Raw genomic sequence first — 17,872 nt, 5'->3', positions numbered from 1 at the left:
TAATGATAAATGCCATAAGGTGACCTATAGTAGCTGACTTCTACGCCTGAATAGTTGTCTCATTGTCAAAGATATCACACGTTCTTATTTTTACAATACAAATTTAATTAATGTATACATTTAAACATTTTCACAAAAGAAAGCAAACAAAGACTTATGGCTGACCATGTGGTATGGGCTTTGCTTATTGTTGAAGACTTGATGGTTACCAATAGCTGTTTCTGCGTCATTTGTTCTCTAAAGGAGAGTTGTTACATTGGCAATCGAACCACATCTTTTTATTTTGCTGAACACACATTCTTTTTACAGGTTGATCAATAATTTGAAAGGGTCCTCTATATGTCAATCAGTAAACTGCAGCTTCTACTAGACACATAAATTGAAATTCATTATTTGAGTAAAAAAGAGATCAAAAGGTTAAAATTAAAATTTGTTTGCTAGAAAGAAAGATGTCAAATGGCTTTGTTGACTTTTATTCCCTATCCTTTGCATCCATGCCAAATTTAAAACAAATTGAAGAAAACACATGAGCTCAATCTGATGAAAGGGATCTGTATTATGTATCCAAGACATATATAATATTGCACTTATTCTGTTGCACAATATACAGAAAGAAATACAAGCATGAACTATAAGCAATTTTTATTAATTAATAGACTGGTAATTTAGTCCATTATGTATCATATTGTAAATATATATATATATATATATATGAATATATAATGTTTGAATCCAAATTAACATTTGCAATTTTCATTATCTGTCACGTAATTTTTTTTATCACAGTTGTTACAAACACTTATTGTATTACATATTGAAAACTAAAATGTCAGTAGGAACAGTAAAATTTAAAAACCATCAGTCAAGATAAATCTGATAAAACTTGTTAATGAAAAGAAAAATATTTGCAACCTGTATAAAATTTAAACCACATCAACTCTTATTGATCTTTGCATAGTGTTTGAATTCTTTATTTGATAAAATGATAAAAGGCAAAATAAATTCCAGCACATATTAACAGACATATATGCAAGAACAGTACTTCATCATAACCCTTCATGTACAAGCTTGGTCAAATAACAAACCAGATACTCACATGAACATGTATTTTCTCATATAAATTTTCTATAAATTTTCTTTAAAACATTTTTTTATAACAAATCATTCTCACAAGTCATTATTTAATAGTATCATTCTGAAAAAATATCTATTTTACAAATTTCGTTAATAATCATGTTAATTTTGGATAAAATTTTACCAACAAGTGTCGTAACAAGATATAATATTCCATTTTTAATTAATTGAAATTTGCCTCCTAAATTAAGATACGAAATGTGAACAGAAGACAAGAATTACCACAAACTGATGGCAACAGCTCACAAATCCTTAAATAAGTAGTGATATTATACAATGACAGTACAAATTATAAACATGTTATAAACTATATATCAGGTAGATATAAGTTTAAGTGGTCTTTTTCAAGTCTAACAAATTACATTCACTAATATGGATCACACAACATGTGTGTGGTACACAATATGATCATTCTTACTGTGGTAAAACAAAATGTCATCTTTGACTTTAAATCCTTCATACAATTAAAGAACTATAGACAACATTATAAAATTTTATAAAAAATTTTACTACTAAAATTCTATTTCCTGACATTCAGCATGGACGGATCAATCAAATTGCTAAAAAATAAGGTATGCGTAGTAGACTACAGGACCGGTCAAAATTTTCTAATCTCTTATCCAAAAATTTAGCTCACAAACAAATATTAACTTTAACATTTATGGTGCAATGTAGTATTTAAATCTTTATATTATATATATTGACCTGATTCTCCATAAGGTCAAAGATTTAGCATCCTAAGAAATAGGTTTCTTTGATAATAACAATTATTGCTAATTGATATAATAGAAGCTTGGTCACAGAAGCAAGTATGTCTGTAGATTAAAATTTCTGTTAATCTCTAGTAGCATTCACCATAATTGTTCCATTTAAATTCTACAATGTATATATAATCAGATTCATATGGAATCTAAAACAATTTACTCTTCATTTCATATAACAAAAAAATCATACACCTTCTGAATGATAGATTTTGATGTTGTAACACGTACTACACCTGAACTATTTTTTTGAGACAAAAGTGCCCTCAGTCCATCAATACCATTTCTTTGAATTGACAAAATAAAATGCTTCTTGCACAACCCAGTTGAAGCTGCCTTTTTGGCTAATTGTTTTGACATTACTTTATTTTCAACAAGAGCTTTGAAAGATAAGTCATTTTGGCAATATTTTGGGTACATTCCATCAAATGTATACTTACAGAAATGAGAAGCTAAATTTCCATGTGATCGCACCAGTTTAAATAAAGATTTACAGTCATACAAAGCATTATGTGCATCATAACTTTCCCCTAAAAAATCTGACACTAAATCACACTGCTTGTAACTTTGACGACCTGGATATTCACTCCTAAACAATATTCTTGTGTCAATGAACCCATTAAAATACAGGCAAAATTCATCCCACATCTTCAATTTATTCAATTGATTATACAGTATATGGCAGTCAAACGTTTTTATATTGTGTCCAACAAGTGTTGGTTTAGAAGGAAACTTGGACAAAAAAGCAATAAGATTAGTAAAGACTTCAAATGGTGGTGAACTTTCCACAGGAACTTCATCATAGTACATTTGCCCATCAAAGAATGCAAGTTTTGTTATATCAGATGCCTGTGGTGTTATCTTCTTTGATGGCATAACATAGGCTGAGAAAGTTTCATTCTCAGTTAAAGCTGCTATCTGTACAATATCTGACTGACGAGCTGAAATTTTTAAAATGATCTGTTAATCAAACTCAATAGATATAAGAAGATGAGGTATGAGTGAACTGTCCATCCAAGTCACAATTTATTAAAGTAAACTATTATAGATCAAAGTACGTCCTTTAATATGGACCCTTAGCTCACACCCAACTACAAGCTAATAAAATGCTCTGCTGCGGCACAGCTTGATACGACTGCAGAGGTCGAACCCTGAAAACCAGTTGGGGCAAGTATGGACACAACATTCAAGCTTGATACAGCACTGAATTTGGATTGTAATTAAATATTTGACACAGCATAGGTTTCTGACACAGAATGAAAGTGGTCTAAGAACTTTAAAAAATTTAATTTACCTATTCAAACCATATCATTATTATTTGCTTTTATATATAAATCAGAAATAACCAATTTAAAATGGAAAATTTTAAAGAAAAAAAAGGAAAAAAAAATCACCCCAAAATTTTTTGAACCCCCTTATGATTCATCACCCCCAAACTCAATCCCAGCCTTCCCTTTGTGGTATGGTACCTTGCAGTACAATTTCAGAGAGATCCATACACTTGAACACAAGTTATTGTCTGGAAACTAGAAAAATGCTTGTTTTTGGCCCCTTTTTGGCCCCAAATTCCTAAACGTTTAGGGCAATTACCCCCAAACTCAAACCCAGCTTTCCCTTTGTGATATGGAACCTTGCAGTACAATTTCATAAAGATCCATACACTTACACACAAGTTATTGTCCTGAAAGTAGAAAAATGCTTGTTTTTTGGCCCTTTTATGGCCCCTAATTCCTAAAATTTTGAAGGAATTACCCCTAAAATCAATCCCAGCCTTCCTTTTGTGGTATGGTACCTTGCAGTACAATTTCAGAGAGATCCATACACCTGAACACAAGTTATTGTCTGGAAACTAGAAAAATGCTTATTTTTGGCCCCTTTTTGGCCCCTTATTCCTAAACATTTTGGGCAATTACCCCCAAACTCAATTCCAGCTTCGGAACATCAGGTACATGAATTTATTCTTAAATTTATGAAATAAAAGGGTTAATTTTTCAAAAAATAAAATTAACCTCTGTATTTCTGTAATTGTTTTGTACATAAATCAGGTGGTTATTTTTTTTCTGGTTTTGTCATTTTGTGGCCTTCCATACCTGACTGTGTGGTATGAGTATTGCCCATTGTCAAAGGCTATATGATAACCTATAGTTAACCTCTTTGCCATTTAGTCTCTGGTAGAGAATTGTCTCATTTGGCAACCATACTACATCTTCTTATTTTATAATCATTATGATAACTTCAAAACAGGAACAACTGAAAATGCCAAGGATGGTTCTGTATACCGTATATCAGAGTTTTATTGTTGTGTAATAGCAATGACTTAGGCACATTTAGTATTCATTGGGGAATCAATTAATAATTAGAATATTTTATTGTGAGAATATACCCAATACTATTACAAAAAAGAAGCATTCAATTCTTGTAATTATATTATTAAGCTACCACCCAATGAGTAATATCACGATTTTGTTCTTTTCCCATGCATCATTGTGACATTGTCATGGGAAGCACACACATTTATGAATGTTGTATTTTTTTGGAGAAAAGAAAGATATTTTGGAATTCTTTGTGATTTTTGTTAGCCAGCAAAAGTATACATTTTTAAGAAATGTAATTTCATGTAAAAATGAAGCTGTTAACACCAATAAATTTTGATTGATTATGTCTCAGATACACATAAATTTCTCTATAGGAATACATACACAAGCCTGTAGTTTCAAGATCAAATACTATAATTGGAAAGTTTTCCTCAGCTGTTATCTGTTTCCAAGTTGGAATTTCTTCTAGTTGGTCAGTTATATCATCCTCTATGTCTACAAAATAGTATTAGTTACACAGTGTGTAATTGTCCTAATACAAGAATTTATCAGGTGAATAAAATTCATATTCATTGAGGCAAAGCAAAACCTGATATGAATTTTATTCACAAAATAAATTCCATATTAGGACAATTGCACATGTGTAAAGAATTTCTCCTGATTTTGTTATATTACATATTATTATATTCATATTCAATTATTTGGACAATACCAACGAAATATATTTAGACATTTAATCTTAAATTTGAAAAATAAGTATTAGGAATTTAAAACCACTAATTTTTCTTGGTTTTTTTTTCATTATGTCAATGGTATAAGGGAGATAATTCCAATTTATGTAATAGAAAATTGTACTGAAATTTATTAAACCAATATCAGGTAATCAAATTGCGAGAAATTACTCTAAATCATGATAAATATTCTTGTTATTTGATTATTGCTTTACATTTGGTTTATTTTTTTTTTAGTTTATTGTGCTAATGAGGATAATAGTTAAAGAAAGAGTTATTATATGTCATTTTGTAACTTGTGGAAAGTTGTCTCATTGGCAATTATAAACTGTTATATATTTGTTGCAAACGATGTTGTATTAGAATTATATTTGGCTTATAACCAGAAGCTTTGAGAAGTTTGCTAGGGCTTATTTGGATTAACTGTGACATGAATGAGAAAATTTGATTTAAAATATGTTGATAGGTAAGGCATGAGTTTCTTTTCAAAGGAAAAACTGAATGTGAAACGTGAATGAATAAAAAATGACTATGGATGCAAAATGATGGTATTACCTCACCATTGCATCCAGCAAGGTGAGCTTTAAATGAAAAGTGGCATGCTCCTGTATTGTAATTGTGTCAAACATGATATTTAATAAAATGCTCCGCAGGGCGCAGCTTGATACGACCGCAGAGGTCGAACCCTGAACAGTTGGGGCAAGTATGGACACAACATTCAAGCTTGATACAGCTTTGCATTTGGATTGTGATTAAATATTTGACACAGCATAGGTTTCTGACACAGAATGAATGTGGTCTAAGAACTTGAAAATTTTAAATTGGACATTCACCTATTATGGTCCAATATCCAAAATCTAAATACATGGTTAGATTCAGCATATCAAAGAACCCCAAGAATTCAATTTTTTATGAAATCAAACAAAGTTCAATTTTGGACCCTTTTGACCTCAATGTGGACAAAGTTGATGACGGGGCCCAAAAATCAAAAATCTAAATACATGGTTAGATTCAGCATATCAAAGAACCCCATATATTCAATTTTTATTGAAATCAAACAAAGTTTAATTTTGGGCCCCGATTTGGACCAACTTGAAAACTGGGCCCATAATCAAAAATCTAAATACATGTTTAGATTCAGCATATCAAAGAACCCTTAGAATTCAATTTTTGTTAAAATCAAACTAAGTTTAATTTTGGACCCTTTGGACCTTCATGTAGACCAATTTGAAAACGGAACCAAAAATTAAGAATCTAAATACACGGTCAGATTCGGAATATCAAAGAACCCCAATAATTCAATTTTTGATGAAATCAAACAAAGTTTAATTTTGGACCCTTTTGACCTCAATATGAACCAATTTGATAGCGGGGCCCACAAATAAAAAATCTAAATTCATGGTTAGATTCAGCATATCAAAGAACCCCATATATTCAATTTTTGTTGAAATCAAAAAAAGTTTAATTTTGGACCCCAACTTGGACCAACTTGAAAACTGGGCCCATAATCAAAAATCTAAACACATGTTTAGATTCAGCATATCAAAGAACCCCAAGAATTCAATTTTTGTTAAAATCAAACTAAGTTTAATTTTGGACCCTTTGGACCTCAATGAAGACCAATTGATAAAACGGGACTCAAATTAAAAATCTAAAAACACGGTTAGATTTGGCATATCAAAGAACCCCAATAATTCAATTTTTGATGAAATCAAACAAAGTTTAATTTTGGACCCTTTTGACCTCAATATGAACCAATTTGATAGCGGGGCCCACAAATAAAAAATCTAAATTCATGGTTAGATTCAGCATATCAAAGAACCCCATATATTCAATTTTTGTTGAAATCAAAAAAAGTTTAATTTTGGACCCCAACTTGGACCAACTTGAAAACTGGGCCCATAATCAAAAATCTAAACACATGTTTAGATTCAGCATATCAAAGAACCCCAAGAATTCAATTTTTGTTGAAATCAAACTAAGTTTAATTTTGGACCCTTTGGACCTCAATGAAGACCAATTTAAAAAACGGGACTCAAATTAAAAATCTAAAAACACGGTTAGATTTGGCATATCAAAGAACCCCAATAATTCAATTTTTGATGAAATCAAACAAAGTTTAATTTTGGACCCTTTTGACCTCAATATGAACCAATTGGATAGTGGGGCCTACAAATAAAAAATCTAAATACATGGTTAGATTCAGCATATCAAAGAACCTCATATATTCAATTTTTGTTGAAATCAAACAAAGTTTAATTTTGGACCCCAATTTGGACCAACTTGAAAACTGGGCCCATAATCAAAAATCTAAATACATGTATAGATTCAGCATATCAAAGAACCCCATATATTCAATTTTTGTTTAAATCAAACAAAGTTTAAATACTGGACCCTATCTTGGACCAACTTGAAAACTGGGCCCATAATCAAAAATCTAAACACATGTTTAGATTCAGCATATCAAAGAACCCCAAGAATTCAATTTTTGTTAAAATCAAACTAAGTTTAATTTTGGACCCTTTGGACCTTAATGTAGACCAATTTAAAAAACAGGACCCAAAATTAAAAATCTAAATACACGGTTAGATTTGGAATATCAAAGAACCCCAATAATTCAATTTTAGATGAAATCAAACAAAGTTTAATTTTGGACCCTTTTGACCTCAATATGAACCAATTTGATAACGGGGTCCACAAATAAAAAATCTAAATACATGGTTAGATTCAGCATATAAAGGAACCCCATATATTCAATTTCTGTTGAAATCAAACAAAGTTTAATTTTGGACCCCAATTTGGACCAACTTGAAAACTGGGCCAAAAATCAAAAATCTAAATACATGTTTAGATTCAGCATATCAAAGAACCTCATATATTCAATTTTTGCTAAAATCAAACAAAGTTTAATTTTGGACCCTTTGGACCTTAATGTAGACCAATTTGAAAACTGGACCCAAAATTAAAAATCTAAATACACTGTTGGATTCGGCATAACAAATAAATAAATGTGATCAAAGATTTTACAAATCTAATGCGCCATACTGTGCAATTAAAGATTTCTTCTTGAAATTTTTCAATATTTGAAATTTGAAAAAAGAATAATATTTGAAGAATAATTTTTTTAATTTCTGAAATCTGAAATGAGAATAAAATGCTTCGCTGGGCGCAGCTTGATACGACCGCAGAGGTCGAACCCTGAACAGTTGGGGCAAGTATGGACACAACATTCAAGCTTGATACAGCTCTGAATTTGGATTGTGATTAAATATTTGACACAGCATAGGTTTCTGACACAGAAAGAATGTGGTCTAAGAACTTCAATTTTTTTAATTTACCTATTATGGTCCAATGTCCAAAATCAAAATACATGGTTAGAATCAGCATATCAAAGAACCTCATATATTCAATTTTTGTTGAAATCAAACAAAGTTTAATTTTGGACCCCAACTTGGACAAACTTGAAAACTGGTCCCATAATCAAAAATCTAAACACATGTTTAGATTCAGCATATCAAAGTACCAAAAGAATTCAATTTTTGTTAAAATCAAACTAAGTTTAATTTTGGACCCTTTGGACCTTAATGTAGACAAATTTAAAAAACGGGACCCTAAATTAAAAATCTAAAAACACAGTTAGATTTGGCATATCAAAGAACCCCAATAATTCAATTTTTGATGAAATCAAACAAAGTTTAATTTTGGACCCTTTTGACCTCAATATGAACCAATTTGATAGCGGGCCCACAAATAAAAAGTCTAAATACATGGTAAGATTCAGCATATCAAAGAACCCCATATATTCAATTTTTGTTGAAATCAAACAAAGTTTAATTTTGGACCCCAATTTGGACCATCTTGAAAACTGGGCCAAAAATCTAAAATCTAAATACATGTTTAGATTCAGCATATCAAAGAACCCCATATATTCAATTTTTGTTGAAATCAAACAAAGTTTAATTTTGGACCCCAACTTGGACCAACTTGAAAACTGGTCCCATAATCAAAAATCTAAACACATGTTTAGATTCAGCATATCAAAGAACCCCAAAAATTCAATTTTTGTTAAAATCAAACTAAGTTTAATTTTGGACCCTTTGGACCTTAATGTAGACCAATTTGAAAAACAGGACCCAAAATTAAAAATCTAAATACACGGTTAGATTTGGCATATCAAAGAACCCCAATAATTCAATTTTTGATGAAATCAAACAAAGTTTAATTTTGGACCCTTTTGACCTCAATATGAACCAATTTGATAGCGGGCCCACAAATAAAAAATCTAAATACTTGGTAAGATTCAGCATATCAAAGAACCCCATATATTCAATTTTTGTTGAAATCAAACAAAGTTCAATTTTGGACCCCAATTTGGACCAACTTGAAAACTGGGCCAAAAATCTAAAATCTAAATACATGTTTAGATTCAGCATATCAAAGAACCCCATATATTCAATTTTTGTTGAAATCAAACAAAGTTTAATTTTGGACCCCAACTTGGACCAACTTGAAAACTGGTCCCATAATCAAAAATCTAAACACATGTTTAGATTCAGCATATCAAAGAACCCTAAGAATTCAATTTTTGTTAAAATCAAACTAAGTTTAATTTTGGACCCTTTGGACCTTAATGTAGACAAATTTAAAAAACAGGACCCAAAATTAAAAATCTAAATACACGGTTAGATTTGGCATATCAAAGAACCCCAATAATTCAATTTTTGATGAAATCAAACAAAGTTTAATTTTGGACCCTTTGGACCTCAATGTGGACCAATTTAAAAACGGGGCCCAAAATCTAAAAACTTAATACACGGTTAGATTCAGCATATTAAAGAACCCCAAGAATTCAAGAATAAAACCCCATTGAAATTGATCAAGAAATAAGCAATTTATACGAAGTATCTTCTTTTGCACAATACTGTGCAATTGAATATTTCTTGCTATTGCGCAATACTGTACAATTGACAAGTTCTTGCTATTGCGCAATATTGTGCTATTGGATATTTCTTGCTATTGCGCAATACTGTTAAATTGAAGATTTCTTGCTATTGCGCAATACTGTGCAATTGAAGATTTCTTGCTATTGTGCAATACTGTGCAATTGAAAATTTCTTGCTATTGCACAATACTTATTATATAATAATTTACACATCCTGTTTGGTGTGTATCTCCTACCATATCATTATTATTTGCTTTTAAATATAAATCAGAAATAACCAACTTAAAATGGAAAATTTTAAAAGTAAAAAAAAGGAAAAAAAGAAAAAAAAAAAAAAAAAAATCCCCCCCCCCAAATTTTTTGAACCCCCTTATGATTCATCACCCCCAAACTCAATCCCAGCCTTCCCTTTGTGGTATGGTACCTTGCAGTACAATTTCAGAGAGATCCATACACTTGAACACAAGTTATTGTCTGGAAACTAGAAAAATGCTTATTTTTGGCCCCTTTTTGGCCCCCAATTCCTAAACGTTTCGGGCAATTACCCCCAAACTCAATTCCAGCTTTCCCTTTGTGATATGGAACCTTGTAGTACAATTTCAGAAATATCCAAACACTTACACACAAGTTATTGTCATGAAACTAGAAAAATGCTTGTTTTTTGCCCCTTTTTTGGCCCCTAATTCCTAAAATTTTGAGGCAATTACCCCCAAAATCAATTACAGCCTTCCCTTTGTGATATGGAACCTTGTGGTACAATGTCAGAGAGATCCATACACTTACACACAAGTTATTGTCTGAAAGTTACAAAAATGCTTATTTTTGGCCCCTTTTTGGCCCCTAATTCCTTAACTGTTGGTACCATAACCCCCAAAATCAATCCCAACCTTCCTTTTGTGGTATTGAACCTTATGGTGAAATTTCATGGAGATCCATTCACTTAAACTAAAGTTAGAGTGCGAAAACCAATGTGTCTTCGGACGACGCCGGACGACGACGACGACGACGACGACGACGACGACAACGACGACGACGACGACGCCAACGTCATACCAATATACGACCAAAAAATTTTTAATTTTTGCGGTCGTATAAAAATTGACCCCCCACAATTTCTTATATCCCCCCCCCTTTTTTCCCCCAAAAAATTCTTTCCCTCAAGATATGGTCATAATCTCAATTCAAATTTCCAATGGAGTTGGCAACCATAATTACCCATTTAAATTTACCATAGTGCTAACTTAATCTATTTTATAATAGAATTAAAAATATAGTGTCAAATCTTTCATATGGATTTTTTTGTAAAAAAAAAAGATGCAACATTTGCAGATATTTTTACTGGTCTTCCTTTATAAATATGCATTTCTTTAAACATAATTTAAAAGCAGTGTAAGGGAAGTAACCAAAACGTTGTATTTGGATTACCTCCCTTACACTGTTTTGAATTATCTTTATTGTTCATTAACCATTACTTTATACATAATTTAAAAGCAGTGTAAGGGAGATAATTTCAATGATGTATTTGATTTATCTCCCTTACACTGCTTTAAATTATGTTTTGTACTAAAGTATTTGTCCATTAACCAGGACAACCTTGTTTTTCCCCCTTTTTTGCCCCTAATTCCTAAACGGTTTGAGCCATAACCCCCCCCAAAGCAAATCCTAACCATCCCTTTGTGGTATGGAAACTTGTAGTATAATTTCAGAGAGATCCATACACCATTCCACAGTTATTGTCTGGAAACTAGAAAATGCTTATTTTTGGCCCCATTTTGGCCCCTAATTCCTTAACTGTTGGAACCATAACCCCCAAAATCAATCCCAACCTTCCTTTTGTGGTATTTAACCTTATGGTCAAATTTCAAAAAGATCCATTTACTTAAACTAAAGTTAGAGTGCGAAAACCAATGTGTCTTCGGACGACGACGCCAACATCATACCAATATACGACCACAAAATTTGTTTGCGGTTGTATAAAAATGCTTATTTTTGGCACCTAATTCCTTTACTGTTGGTACCATAACCCCCAAAATCAACCTTGTGGTAAAATTTCATAGAGATCCATTCACTTAAACTAAAGTTAGAGTGCGAAAACCAATGTGTCTTCGGACGACGCCGGACAACAACGACGACGCCAACATCATACCAATATACGACCAAAAAAATTTTTTTGCGGTCGTATAAAAACAGAAAGAAGATGCATGTACCAATATTGGTTTCATAAGTTGTTCCCTCTAGAACTTCTGCTATACCATTGCTGTTACATTTTTCCGACTTTAGCTCAATTCTTCTCCTTTTATATTTCCTCGTCTTCTGTAATTTACTGTACTTTCTTCTGATCTTATCCATGAAGGTAGCACGCTTTATGGTAAAATTGCCTGGTGAGAGCCCCATTGATTCATGAACCTGTTAAAATGCATGTCAGAAAAAATATTTAATAATTACAACAGTATACATGTGCCATTCTTAACTTTAATCTTAATATTGTACACACTCACTGACTGAAATGTTATGACTAAAATTTGAAGTCGATATATGTCTCTGTTTGTATACCTTGCCGACTCTACATAAATATTATTAAAATATTATAATATTGAGGATTCATTTATTTTGATGGGTAGCAAATTTCATGAATTTCTGAAACCTTGGGTTTACCATGTTTATGTGAATGTGATGTTGTGGTTCTGTCAAAGTCTGGATACAACTTAAGAAAAATTTAATAAAGAATTACAGATGTTGTTCTAAATAGTTCATTTAATTACCTCATGCACATATCTGTGGCCTTCATTTTTCTGTGCCACTGTTGCACTAAACCTGTAACTGAGACTGTTAGATGCAGAATAATGTTTATATTTAGGTGCTTTTGTTGCTAACATTTGGTTGAGATTTTCATTTGTTTGAGTGCTAGCAAGATTTGCAAGTTTTTCTGCTTGAATTGATAATTTTTTAATAAAAATTCTATCTAGTTCCTTCCTCAGCTCTGGATTTTGAAGTGGTTTGCCGTATGGTAACTTACTAAATTTTGCCAAAGGGTGTTCAAGGAAGACACACCACTTGGTATTACAGAAGCTATGGTCACCAAAAATATGTCCTACCATTGCTTTCAAGCCAGTTGTTACACCTTCTGTGTTTTTTTTATTTTGCGCAACCATGTATGAAAAATTCTGCATGATGTAATTGATGACCCTTTGTGACAATTCTTTGTAATTCTTTTTTATTGCATATAACTGTTTTGAGATGTTTTTCTTGATATGGTTTTTGTCCGATCTTTTCTTAAGTTTTATTTTAAGAACGTTTTGTGCCCTTTGAAAACCTGTAGTGTCATCATCACCAGCAATTTCTTTAATATCGACACCCTTATTTATTACATCTTTTATCATATCAACCACTAAAGCTGGCTCCATGCCTTTAGATGAGCCTGTATGGTTTTTGCTGCATTTGTGCTCTTTTGGAACTATACCTTTTCTTTTGGCAACATCACAAGTCCTGCAATTTTTTGATTTTATTTTTACATTCAATACCTTCCCGGTCTTCTGTCCAATCAGTGATGCACATCCTAAAACATGCATAACATATCAAAAGATTTAATGTTGTTAGTATAGAAACATGATATATTTTGTGCATGTTATCAATAGGATAATAACAAGCATTCTGTGAGCATTTCCTGGCAATACATAGTCCCCTAACAGATTAAAATTACATTGTACTAGAACAAAATGTTAACCAGAACTATAACTTGTCATTGTGTAAACTATATAACAAATATCAAGTCATTGTATTCAAAACAGATAAACAAAAAAATTTTGAACATTTATTATCTGAGTGAATTTTTTTATGTCCAAGGACCATAACTCTGCACAAAATAATCAGCCTGGAACTTAATTCGAACTTGATATTTAACTTGTCATGATAAAACTATATACCAATTTTCAAATAGATATCTTCAAGCAAGAAGAAAAGATGAGGAAAACTGATTAAGTGAATGAATTTCCTAAGTACAAGGACCATAACTCTCTACAAAATCATTAGACCAAACCAAAACTGAACTTGATCTGTAACTTGTCATGATAAGACTATATACCAATCATCAAATTACTATCTCAAAGCATGACTAAAAATTTGTGTAAAACTTATTATTTGAGTTGAACATCAATTGATACTTCAAAATAATATTCTTCAATTTTTTAAACATAACAAATACTAATTTATATAGTGTTAATTGTATTACTATACCAGACAAACTATTATAGGATTTCCCGGAGCCTTTTTTTTGCCAACAGGTATCAGTGGAAACTGCAATCCCTTTGTTTTCTCCATTGTCATCAGAATCTATTGATAAAATAAAAAAAACATGTATACAAAAAATTGCAGAGAATAGCAAATTGATCCCAAGTTATATACAATATTTACTTCGTACATTATGAGAAAAAATATAAATAACTTGTATGAGCTGTATAAACTGGACTAAAAGTGAGACTTTTTTAAGCTTTTCTGGCTTTTGTAGAGAGTACAAATAAATTTTATATTTCAGACAATGTAAATATATATTTGTATTTTTATCAATCTGATGAGTTAAGTCTTTTTCAACTGATTTTTATACCTCGTTCTTATATTGTACTGTTACACCACTTGTTCTTATATTGTTATGTTATACCACTGTCACTGTCCCAGGTTAGGGGAGGGTTGGGATCCCGCTAACATGTTAAAACCCACCACATTCTGTATGTATGTGCCTGTCCCATATTAGGAGCCTTACATTCAGTGGTTGTTGTTTGTTTAGGTGTTACATTTTTGTTTTTCGTTCATTTTTTTGTACATAAATTAGGCTGTTAGTTTTCTTCAGAGGCGGATTAAGAGGGGGGCTTAGGCCCCCTTTTTCTGGTAAAAATTGGTTGATTATATAGGGAATTACTGAGGGGGGCTTAGGGGGCCTTGGCCCCCTTTTTCTGGTAAAAAATTGGTTGATTTTATAGGGAATCACTGAATCATGAATGAAGTGGGTCCCCTTTTATGTCGTCAGTGGGCCCCACTTATGAAAATTTCTAGATCTGCCACTGTTCTTGTTTGAATTGTTTTACATTGTCATTTCAAGGCCTTTCTTAGCTGATAATGTGGTATGGGCTTTGCTCATTGTTAAAGGCCATATTGTGACCTATTATTTCTGTGTCATTTGGTCTCTTGAGGAGAGTTGTCTCATTGGCAATTATAATATATTTTTTTTTTTTATATTGTTTTTAATCTGCAATTTACACCTGGCACTTTTGTAAAGAGGACCCCAAAATAATATGTGTATATTGACGGTAAGGGTCAAAAGTTAATAATTGATGCTGATTGGCCTCCTACCCACTACTTAGATGACATGATATAGTTTAAGAATTTCTGGACAGTTTGTAAAACTCGATAATTACCATGAATAACGAGCAAAAAAACATGCCTAAGTTACAACAAACCATGAGTATTTTCCTGTAAATTAGACTCTATATTTAGATATTTTATCATGGACTCTTCAGCATATGAATCCAATGCTGCCCCAACTTCTTCTTCTCTCGTCTTTAACCCAGATACGCTCAAATAGTGAAGATTCACCGAAGCCAACAGATTACTAAGTTGGGTCTCACCAAGGCCTACGTGAAGCATTCCTGTTGAAAATGAAATTATTGCATTGATTTGTATCAAACATGTTAAAAATGAATTAAAGTACAAACTTCCTTAGTACCAGCAATAAATATTTGATTTAAAGATCACTGATAATGCTTCTTCTGATGACAAAAAAGTAGTATAACTTGTGTATATACATGAAGTGTATTGCAAACAAATGTATAAAAAAGTATAAGGTGTGTGTATAGACTTAGTGTAAAGTACATGTAAGTTAATACATGTATATAATAAATTATAATTTGTGTATGTTAAGTACATGTATATAGTGTATTTAGTAGGTTTATATTTAAAAAATAGTTTAACTTGTGAGTAAAGTGTACAAGTAATTTAACATGTTTAATATTAATTTATTTTCAATACAAATCTTATTAATAGATATATATATATAAACTCCTATGCTGATCTTACTAAAATTTGTAATTTCAAACCCATATATGTTTCTTTCAATATGTCTGTGTTTTAAAATTTTAAATATAGGAAAAAGAAAAAGTATAATGAAATTAACACAAATCTGGAAGACCTCTGACATCAGTACATGAAATAGCTGTAATTATGCATGGTTATTGTTTATTATATTATTTATACTTTACCAAATTTATCAAACAATTTTTGCCACACATGGAGCCATTCCAATTTTATAAAGTGTTTATAGGAGCTGCTTAATAACAAAGAATTACAAACAGTTGACATAAATAAACAAGCTGATTGTAATTAACAATTTAGTAAGCAGTCCTTAATTAAGTAGACAGCACTTCTGTATCTACAAAATATTTTACATTATTTAATCTTTGACACTAGTTTAAATATATCATGTACTGATCTCAAAAAATGCTTACCAATGAAAATAAAACAATCAACAGTCTTCTCTGAAATGTCCATGCAAAACATATTGTACATCATTCTCTTCAGGTTTCCATCAGTTCAATTTAAAATTACAGATTAAACAAATGGTAAACTATTCTCTTCAGATTCCACCATTTGACACGGAAACCAGCATGGCAAGGAAAGAAAATCAACTGATTTACTAGTTTCTTTCACAATGCACAGTCCTAGCTGTTAGGGGAATTGAGCACTCACGAACTCATTAACCCATCAGCATTCTTAATGTGCTTGTCCCAAGTCAGGAGACTGTACAATCAAGTTCAGTGGTTGTTGTTGGTTCATGTCTGTCATATAGGTTTTTCATCAATTTCTTGGTTTTAAATTAGTCTGTCTATAGTCTTCATAAATGAATTGTCTTATATTTTTCATGTCAGGTATTAAATAGCTGACTATGCCATGACATCAATTTTTCTCCTTGTTGAAGGTATTATGGTTGCCTTTAATTGCTTACATCCACTTTATTTATGTTGTTTTTATTGTACATGCATCATTTTAATCAGTTCACCAAAATCAATTTCTGATATCCCTTTCCTTTTTGGCTGTCAATGTCATACATGTATATAACAGTACTGCATTTTAAGGACTTTAAAACAGATTTATGTCAAACACAATTTACAATGGGGTAACTGTTTAAGCCAAATTTCTCCATGACCCACCAAGAAAAGGGTTACATGTATATGCATGTTAATATTTTTCTATCTTCAAATCATGACTGAATTAAACCTGAAGAAAAAAAATCATTTATTGATCACATATATAACAAAAATGAAAAAGTAACACAAAAATACAGTTATAATTTTTCAGAGTGCCATTCATGTACCTGTTGCAATTTTGGTGTTTACATCAAAAACTCCTGGACCCCTTTTGCTCGGTGTTGTAAAATGACGCTTTGACAGTGGGATTTTCTTAACTCGAATACATTGCTTACATTCTATGTAAAGCCATCCTCCTAACCCTCTTGGTAAAACACCTAATGAATCCTTCAGATGAAGGGGTTTCATACAATTTGAACATGACTCAAGGCCTTGAATAATCAGATCAATTTCAATAATAAATCTACAAAAATTTAAAGGAACTAGGTTGTCTGGTAGTATATCAGTTCTATCATATATAAGTTCATCTTCTTCATCACTTCTGCCTCCGGCGATATTTGATACAGGTTTTATAACATTTAAATTGTCACCAACAGTAACACAATAATCGTGTTCCTCTCTTATTCCAGATGCCAAATTTGAATTACTCTGACTTTTCTGATGTCTGATTTTCATAAACGACGCAGATTTGCTTATTAATTTGTTTGTCGAAAATTTACCCTTTTTAAATTTTAAAAATACCATTTCATATCGTTGCTGTGTTGATATTTACATTTTCCGGTTGATCGACGCTGAAGAATTTCGAGTTTCCGGTAGAAAGTCGTAAATATAAAATGCGTTGGAAAAGGATCTTTAT

General features: G+C 31.6%; 1 protein-coding gene across 2 annotated transcripts; it reads right to left on the bottom strand.

Annotated features, from left to right (window-relative positions):
- Nucleotides 1–625: 625 nt before the first annotated feature.
- On the bottom strand, nucleotides 626–17,599 carry LOC127711130 (uncharacterized). Of its 2 annotated transcripts, none has more exons than XM_052217081.1 (7): nucleotides 17,244–17,599; nucleotides 15,334–15,522; nucleotides 14,117–14,212; nucleotides 12,646–13,439; nucleotides 12,091–12,289; nucleotides 4,595–4,705; nucleotides 626–2,836 (listed from the first exon to the last, which is right to left on the bottom strand). In XM_052217081.1, the coding sequence occupies exons 1-7, from the start codon at nucleotides 17,422–17,424 to the stop codon at nucleotides 2,067–2,069; spliced, it is 2,340 nt and encodes a 779-aa protein (XP_052073041.1). In that variant the 5' UTR covers nucleotides 17,425–17,599; the 3' UTR covers nucleotides 626–2,066. The 2 variants fall into 2 exon arrangements, with proteins under 2 accessions (XP_052073041.1, XP_052073042.1); XM_052217082.1 differs by lacking the exon at nucleotides 17,244–17,599 and adding an exon at nucleotides 16,378–16,763.
- Between the last annotated feature and the right edge of the window lie 273 nt (nucleotides 17,600–17,872).

This window comes from Mytilus californianus, unplaced genomic scaffold (assembly GCF_021869535.1).
Source record: "Mytilus californianus isolate M0D057914Y unplaced genomic scaffold, xbMytCali1.0.p SCAF_8, whole genome shotgun sequence".
NCBI classification, from domain to species: domain Eukaryota; kingdom Metazoa; phylum Mollusca; class Bivalvia; order Mytilida; family Mytilidae; genus Mytilus; species Mytilus californianus.
Note: the sequence above shows the minus strand (reverse complement) of the source record. Positions and strands in the feature narration are given on the sequence as shown.

Bases quoted from the DNA above. Each gene is read 5' to 3' on its own strand.
- LOC127711130 (XM_052217081.1), bottom strand. From the start codon at position 17,424: ATGAAACCCCTTCATCTGAAGGATTCATTAGGTGTTTTACCAAGAGGG. The intron at 4,706-12,090 runs GTACATGCATCT...ACTATTTTGTAG, and splicing joins AACTTATGAAACCAATATTG to ACATAGAGGATGATATAACT. The intron at 2,837-4,594 runs GTATGTATTCCT...TAAAAATTTCAG, and splicing joins TCTTGAAACTACAGGCTTGT to CTCGTCAGTCAGATATTGTA.